Source organism: Callospermophilus lateralis, chromosome 16 (genome assembly GCF_048772815.1).
Source record: "Callospermophilus lateralis isolate mCalLat2 chromosome 16, mCalLat2.hap1, whole genome shotgun sequence".
In the NCBI taxonomy this organism is placed as follows: Eukaryota; Metazoa; Chordata; class Mammalia; order Rodentia; family Sciuridae; genus Callospermophilus; species Callospermophilus lateralis.
The window spans coordinates 89,421,256-89,429,731 of NC_135320.1; the positions used below are offsets into that span (position 1 = coordinate 89,421,256).

The following is an 8,476-nucleotide window of genomic DNA, read 5'->3' on the forward strand; positions in this document are numbered from 1 at the left end:
TGTTCCTGCCCTTGCTGTGGTGGCACTGCACACCATTCCCTCCAGCACAAGAGGTGGACAGAGATGCCCCTCCTGCCCAGGCTCAGGTGCAGCCTTTGGGGGTTTAGGGGGCCTCAGGTGGGGGCCTTACAGAGGTGACCCCCTGTCCTGGCCCAGTGTGCAGCATTTATGTCCCCACATTCCCTGTCCTTGTGCTGCCACCTGGGTGTGGGCAGGTCTCTTTGGGTTGCTTCTCTAACCTTCCTGGGAGGCTACAGACCCAGGTGACCTCTGCTCCTTTTCCTGAGGAGCTCCTTCTGCAGACAAGGGGCCCAGTGAACAGCAGCCCGCCTACCCTCCTGGGTTTTCAGTGGGTGCAGGAGACCCCAGGAAGGCAAGTAACTGGCACTCAGACCACCACACCCATCCGGAGCCCAGGCAGACATGGCTAATCAACCGCAGCACAGTGGCTCTAGAATCTCAGTGCGGTGCCCTGGTACCCATCTGCAGTCCATCCAAATGAGACCAGTTTGCTGCCCCGGCCCAGCAGGTGTCTGGGCTGGCCACCCGGCCAAGCCCTGACCTTTGGCTCCTGGCAGAGTGCTGCTGACCTAAGGCTCAGGCCCATTGGTGAGGGCCTGGGTGAGTGCACGAGGACCAGCACTGAGAAGGACCTGGGGGCCCGAGCCCTTGGAGCTCTTGTGCAGGCCGACCACGTCGCCGCTGCTGGGCTCACACTCTGCTCCGTGCCTGCGGAAGAGGCCACGGACGGTGGCCTGGAAGCCACTGGTGACGAAGCAGTAGACAATGGGGTCCATGCAGCTATTGAGGCTGCTGAGGGTCACGGCCACGTGGTAGACCACCAGGCTGGTGTGGTGCGGCACGCTGGGCCACAGCGCCACAGCCACCTGGCGGGCGTGGAAGGGCGTGAAGCAGACGAGGAAGATGACCAGCACCGTGAGCAGCAGCTGCATGGCCCGCACGCGGCGCTGCCGGCCCTGGCGCAGCAGGCCTGGCCGCGACAGCGCACACACGATCCGGCCCGTGAACACGCTGATGACCAGCAGCGGCAGCAGGAACTCCAGCACGGTCAGTGCGAACACGCGGCAGCAGGGCCGCCCGCCGGCCGTCACCCCCAGCACCGACAAGGTCACGGAACCAGCGGCCAGCCACACGAAGGCGCACACAGCCCTGGCACAGGCGGGCTGGCGCCAGCGGCGGGAGCCCTCAGGCTGCACGATGGCCAGGTAGCGGTCCACGCAGATGCAGGTGAGGAAGAGGATGGAGCAGTGCATGTTGAGGAAGTAGCCCAGGACGTGCGGGAAGGCGCAGCGCAGGCAGCCCCGCGCACCGTAGAAGACCGCGAAGCGTGTGGGCAGGGACAGGCCCACCAGCAGGTCGGTCACCACCAGGTTGATGGTGTAGATGACCGACGGCGTCTTGGCCCTGGTGCGGCAGCAGAAGACGTACAAGGCCAGCCCGTTGAGCACCAGCCCGGCCAGAAAGATGACCCCGTGCACCACCATCAGCGCCAGCCAGAGGCCTGGGAAGGCTGAGTGCAGCTCCTCGTCCAGCAGGGCGAACAGGTGGAAGAGAGAGGTCTCTGGCACACTGCTGTTGGCCGACACCGTGGCGTTGGGGGCTGCCCAGGCCCAGGGCACTGCTGCAGGCGCAGAGGGCATGGCGGTGGCCCTGGAAGAAGGAGAAGGGGTTACCTGCTGCACCAGCCTGGCAGCCAGCTCTGTTTGAGGTTGGCCCTTGCTTGGTCTGTCCACTCTGTCCCCTCCCCACACCCTTGCCTGGCCCCGCCTAAGATCCTGCTCTCTCTGCACCACTCACACCTGACACTTGCAGTGTGGAGCTTCAGCAAAATGCTAAGGTTTTGGGGACTGTCCTCACTAGACAGGCACAAACACATTCCCCACAGGACTGAGTTCAGGTTGGGGGGAGAAAACAAAGGTAAGATCATGGGGCTCAAAATGTGGTTTCAGGGCCTGGTTCCATTCTGGTTCTTCTACTTACCTGCTGTGCATCCTCAGGCAAGTCACTGAACCACCCTGTGCCTTATTTCCTAATCTACCGTATTGGAATTTAGCTGCTGCTGGGAGGATTAACTGAACTGATCTGGATCAAGGGCACAGCAGCCCCTAGCACATGTGGTGGCTGATAAACTTGTTCTGCTGGGACAGAGCCCTGCCCATGGGGAGGGCCATGAGCTGCTCGCCCCACCCCTGACCCCACACCCACCATCCTCCAACCACCTGTCTGTCCTCACCTCCACCAGGTCAGCTCCAGGTCAACACCCTGGTCCTTTCCCAAAGGGAGTGGGTGCCCAGCAGAGCAGATGGGCTGAGAGCCAGCTGCTGTCCTCTACGCGCCCTGAGAGCAGGGCCACTTACCCTGACCACCAGGCTGCTCGCTGGGGTGGAGCCTGGAGCCAGGTCCCAGCAGCCACCGGGAGGGTGTGGGTCTCAGGCACCCTGTGCTCTGCGCAGGGGAGGGTGGGCAGGAGCTGGGCTGGAGCCGCCCCCTCTGTTTACGTTCCTGCGAGCAGTGTTTAACTGGCCCTGATTTATCCCTTTATTTATAAAGGAAGGGTTAACAGGATCCTGCTCCCACCCCAGGCTGGGCTGACCCTCCAAATAAGGACATTTCTATCTTTTTCAGGAGAGAAGAGAAGCCTCTGGGGAGAGGCAGGGAGGCGGGGTGGGCACCCAGACATTCTTGGTGCACAGGGTCCCCCTGCGGGGGCAGGAAGACTCTTCCCGATTCCTCCTAGGGGCCATCTGCTGTAAATAGCCTGGGCACTGCCACTCCCAGAGACTGGCTGCGTGGCCTTGGGCAGCAGGCTCCCTCGGCCATTCCATCCTGCTGAAGGGGGAACACTGAGTCCTACTTTCCAGGGGACAGGGGACTGTGCCCAGCCTAGCAGGGGTGGGTGCAGTGAAGGGACACTTGCTTCCCAAGGGTCAGGTTTGGCAGGCAGGTAGCCCCAGCTCCATCCTTAGCTCAGAGAGGTCGGCACCTGCCTGAGGTCACCCAGCATGCTCTCTGCCTCTGGGAGCCCTGCCCTGGACATCTGCCACCCCAGGCTGCTAGGGAAAGCCAAGTGAAGCCCACGCCTGTGCCTGCCCCCTGCACCCCGCTCCCCCCAAGGGCCAGGTCACAGTGTCCACTGGGTGGGCTCTCTGTCACCCCTCACAGGCAGGCCATCCCTGATGGTGATGAGTGGATTGGTCTTCCTCCTGGCAGCAGGGAGAGCCAGAGGCCTTCAGGAAGGAGAGGAACGTCATCTTGGAGGCAGGACCTGAGGCGTCACCAGTGTCAGCAAGGGGACAGTGTTGCAGAGTGGCTTTCCACTTTGTCTGCGCTGGCCTGTCTCAGTGTCACAACCAAAGACAAATAATAAACATAACCAAATGTTTCCTCTGGGAGCTGGTCCCAGGATGTCGCTGACCACAGGGTCCTGCCCTCCCAGGAATCTCCCCAGGGCCAGTCTTGCGTGCTCACCAGCCACTGTGGTGCTGGGGACATGGACCAGGGCAGTGGGAACTCTGGGGTCTCCAGAGTCTGGGGATGGATGGGACCTTCAGAACACCCCAGAGGCCAGACAGGTGAGGAGAGAGGGATTCTCAACTCTGAAGTCTGATCCCTGATCTCACACAGAGCTGAGCCCTGATCTCGGTCACACAACAGTTCTAAAACCGGTTGCACTGAGCCATGATCCCAGCGATGTGATGAACCTTGATACCGGCCACTCTGAGGCCTGATGTACTGAACCCTAATCCTGGTCACACACTTATCCTCAATCCCAGTAACGCATTGAGCCTTGGTCCTCGTCATGGCCTGAGACCTGATCCAGGTCACATTCTAACCCCTGATCTCAGTCACATACTGAGTCCTGATCCTGGTCACATGCAGATCCCCAGTCCCAGTAACAGAAGGAGCCTCATCCCTTCATGCTCCAGCCTAGGACAGGCACTGGACCGACTCTGGTCTCACGCTGGCCCAGTCCCTGTTGGACTCTTACACTTGGTCCACATCACACTGGGAGCCTTAATGCCAGCCACACTCAGCCCTGGTCCTGGCCACAGCCTGCTCCCATCCTGCCCTCCCCTCTTCTCTCTGCTGAGTCTGGCTTCTCTGTGACGATGCCCCCCACCCCCAGCACCTCTCCTGTCCTCTGCCTCCCTTTCCACAGTGACTAATTAATTGGCCACTCTCTGCGCATCTGCTCACAACCCTTTTTGTCCTGGAGGACGAGGAACTCAAGTGTGTGCTCCAGTCCCTGTTGGCCGTGAAGGTGGCCAGTGAACACTTCAGAGGAGGAAAGTCTAGACCCTCGGGGGTCGGCTGGCCTTGGCCCACCTGCCCAGGCAGAGGGGGAGGCAGAGGGCCTGGGGGAGATGCTCCTTCGCCTGTCCCCTTCCTGGAGGGTGCTTTGGGACTGTCCATGGCTGAGCAGCCTCCATGGCCTGAAGAGCTGGTCGGAGCCCAGCGGGCCGGGCTTGCAGTGCGGGCATGGTGCTGGGGCTCTGGGCCTGGGGCCTGCGCCAGGGCTGCAAGACTTCACATAGCACTGGTCCCAGCCTGCTCTGCCTGCCCACACCTGGACACTTCCCTGGGGTGGGCAGAAGAACAGCCCTCTGTGGTTAGAGTCAGACGGAAGAAGAGCTGGGGGACACCACGACCCTTAATGCCACTCCTGATCCTGCCTCGGGGGGCTTCCTGAAGACCTCTGGCTCTCCCAGTGCCAGGAGGCCAAGCTCAGAGGCTGGGCCTCCAGGTTCTGTTACTGGGATTGGGGATCTGCATGCGACCAGGATCAGGGCTCAGTATGTGACTGAGATTAGACACCAAGGAACTGGAGTCCAGCTCGAGCTCGGACTGCCCCATCCATGCCTGGGTCCCTCGCTGAAAACAATGTGTCCTTCCTTAGAGTCTCCGAGCCTCTGTTTCCTCATCTGTAAAGTGGGGGTCATTGCACCAACATGACACTGGGCACGTAGTAGGTGCTCAAAATAGGGAAGCGGGGTAATGAGGAGATGAGCTCCACCTGATGGGATGCAGGGCCCAGGGGGCATGTCCTGCTCCCCTCCTCAGCAGGGCCTGGACTGGACCTGCTAGCAGGAGGGTGGCTTCTCCCAGAGTGACCTTGCCGCCCTCCTCCTGGGGTCCTGGTGCTGCTAACTGCCCTGGCAGCCTGGCAGGCCTCCGGGGCCAGGGCCCTCAGGGCACCCTGCCTGAGGGAGCCACAGTGGGCCCCCATTCTGCACGCCCTGCCCCTCCAGGCCTCTGCTCCCTCCCTGCACCTGGACACACTCGGTGACAGCTGTCAGGACCCGCTCCCAGCTCTCCTCCCGGCTCCTCCCTGGGCCCCAGGAGCCTCTTCCTGCGCTCCCCACCGGAGTGGTCCCCTGCACTGCTGTGTGCCACCCTGCCATCAGACCGTGGCATCTGGGGTGAGCAGCCCAGGGCGGGTCTGCCATCTTTCTGAGTCAGCCCCATGGAGGATGGCAGGGTGGGCCATGCCCACCAAAGGGGCAGAGGGGGCCTGATTTGGCTCCGCCTTACCATCCCCCCGCCCAGAAAGGCTGACAGCTCCTCTAGGAAGCCCACGGCAGTCACTGACCACTGGGTCCTGCTAACATTAGCTCCCGCTCCCACTGCTGCGTGGTGACCTCCACCTGTGAGGCCTGGGCCAGGTACTCCACCCCTGGGAGCCTCAGTTCCCTCACCCGTGACTCTGGGGACCCTGTCTGTCGAGTGCATCAAGGAAACCTGGCAGTGACTGGAGGTGTTGGATGACGGGGAGACGCACCTGTGGACACCCCACCTGGGAGGAAGGCTTAATTCCAGAAAGGGCGCTAGAGGCCCGCCGCCCACAGGTGGGAGAGTGGGACCACCCGGCACTTCTCGGAGCCCATGACTCTGGGGATCTCCCAGAGAGGGGAACCTTCCCACCAAGTCATCTGATTCTGTCCCCTTCCCTGGGGCCCACCCCATCCAGCCTGGTGGCCACAACAAAGCCCCACACCCAAAGGGGCATGGTTGCCGCCCCACTGCCCCTCCCAGCTGCTGCGCATCTGCTGTGGGCAGGGCAGGCGAGGCCAGGGCTCCTGCTGGACGCCACCTGGGCATCAGGTGGGGGGTGTCTCTGTAGCTGCCTCCTTGGTGGGTAGGGAGGGCAGGTCCTGAGTGCTCTCTAGGCCCCTCTCAGGTCCAGCTGTCCCTCCTCTGCCTGCTGCATGTGGGGCTGGGTAAAGAGGTGGCCTGGGCTCCGGAGTCTGCGTGTGGCCTGCAGCTCATGAGCCAGGGCAGGGAGGGCAGGCGTAGAGAATGGGTGCGGAACCTTCCCACCAAGTGTCCAAGCTCCACTAGGAGGAAGGAGCCCCAGAGAAGGCCGCAGCATGCCCAAGGTCACCCAGCGTGGAACTGGTGGACCTGGGGACCAGACCCCGATTGGGCAGGACCAGACACGGACAGCAGTGATCTGCTCAGGGCGTCTCTGGGCCAGGAGTGTCCCTGTGGATGCTCCTGTCTGTGTGGGCTTTAGCCTGCACCCCCGATGAGTGACACTCATGGTCTTCCATGGCCAGAATAGCCGTTATCAGGGACCGTGTGCTGCAGAACCATCGTCCACCATTTTCATGGGTCTGAGCTTCTGTTTGTTCTACTAAGGGGCAGCCAGGACCCATCGAGTCCTCCAAAATGGACCATATGACCCGAGTCACCCAGATGGTCTCAGTTGGCTTGGCCAGGGCTTCCCCATCCCGGATTGGAGGGCACCACTTGGCAGAGAGGGCCCCTGGCTCCATCCTGCCCGACTGCCTCGAGGGCCACCAGCAGAGAGCCCCTTCCTCTGGGACTGTGTCTCTGATAGAACTCCCTCATCTTCTGGGGGGCGGGCACCGGCCATCTGCAGGCCCTGCAGGTCCCCAGCCAGTGCCCGCCTGTACCTGGCTCATTGTTCACCTCTAGCCTGGACAGCAGTGGCTGCAGCAGCCAGACATGCCCATCCCATTGACCCTTTCTCTCTGGGGGACAGGCAATCCACGGTGTGTGGCAGCTTGGCCGCTGCCCACCTCTTCTGCCTGATGACCCTGAGCCTGGCACTCTTGGCCTTCACACTGCTGTCCCCTGCCTGGGTCACCTGGTACAGGCTCCTGGCACTGACACAGCCCTCCCGAACCCTCTAACCTCCTGGTGCCCTGGAAACTCTCCCTGGGGTTTCGAACCCCACAACATGTGGGGCTGATATGATCCCTTCCAGGGTCCCACTGATGCCTCCTATGATGTCCCCAAGTGGATGTGGCTGGTCCCACCTTGGCTATGCAGAAACGGAGGTAGGGAGGGGTCACGCCCTGTGTTCAGGGCCACCCAGCCAAGGTAGGGGCTGGGTGTGGGCTTCTGCGGGTGCTCAGCTCGGCTCTGGCTGATCCGTGTTCACTGTGCCCTGTTGTGCAGAGGGGTGGGCAGACGCTGAGCAGGCTGCAGCCAGGGCTGGGACAGGGGACATCGAGGACGGTGTGTTTTGGAGACATAGACCTGGGCTCGAACCTCAGCACTGTGAGCACGAAGAAGCCCCAGGCACACCCAGCGCCTCCTGACAGTGCACACGGCGAGGACGGGGGACAGGGCCGGGAAGTGGCCATGAAGGCAGGACAGCTGAGGGGGGCCTGAGAGCACAGCCCTCCAGGGGAGGGAAGAGCTGGGACCTTAGGGTGGGGGAGCTGTACTGGGCACCCTTCAGGCCCTCACCACCTCCTGGGGTCCTCCCTGAGTGCCTGAACCCCACACACCTGAGCTAGCCCACAGGGCTGCAGCAGGGAGCTGCTGAGCCAACAAGTGTGATTTAGAAATGACACCGGCCTCGGGACAGACAGACACCACCTCCCCTTGGTTACCCAAGACAGAGGGGGTCCCCAGGCTCCCCGTGGAGCAAGGTCACAGCCTGCCTTTGCTGAGGGTCCTGCTTGGCAAGGCACAGAGATGGGTAGTTACTTGCCCATGGCACAGAGATGGGAGAGGAGAGGCGAAGAGAGCCCCTAGATGACCCAGTATCAAGGACAGAAGGTGGGGACAAGTGGGCAGGTCCAGCCTCCTGCCCTGGGCTGTGCACTGCCACCACCAGCCTTTGGTCCCAGTCCTGCCACAGGCGGCCCAGCTGCTCCATGTCTGCCCCGCCAGGCACCCTGGCTGCTGTCCAGTTCCCATCCCGCCTGCCCCCCTCGGGACCCTGCTCCTGCTGACTTCTCACAGGGCAGCTGCGCAGGGACAGCAGGCTGGTTAGTGCCAGCTCTGAGGTCCATGCTAGAAGCTGAGCTGCTGAGCCTTCCCTGGACCTCAGCTTCCCCATCCCTCAAAGGGAAGGGGGGGCCAGAGTGGGAGCTGAGGCCCTGAACCGTGGGATGGTGGGGCTGACTCTGCAGGGGGACCCGGAGACTGTCCCACAAATCCCTCAACCTCAGCCCTGCCCCAGCCCCGGGTGGTGGTG

General features: G+C 62.3%; 1 protein-coding gene across 1 annotated transcript; it reads right to left on the minus strand.

Moving 5' to 3' along the window:
• Positions 1-590: 590 nt before the first annotated feature.
• On the minus strand, positions 591-1,661 carry Gpr20 (G protein-coupled receptor 20). Its single transcript, XM_076836345.1, has one exon. The coding sequence runs from the start codon at positions 1,659-1,661 to the stop codon at positions 591-593; it is 1,071 nt and encodes a 356-aa protein (XP_076692460.1).
• Positions 1,662-8,476: the final 6,815 nt, after the last annotated feature.

Excerpts from the sequence above, each read along its gene's own strand:
- Gpr20 (XM_076836345.1), bottom strand. The coding sequence starts at position 1,661 with ATGCCCTCTGCGCCTGCAGCAGTGCCCTGGGCCTGGGCAGCCCCCAAC.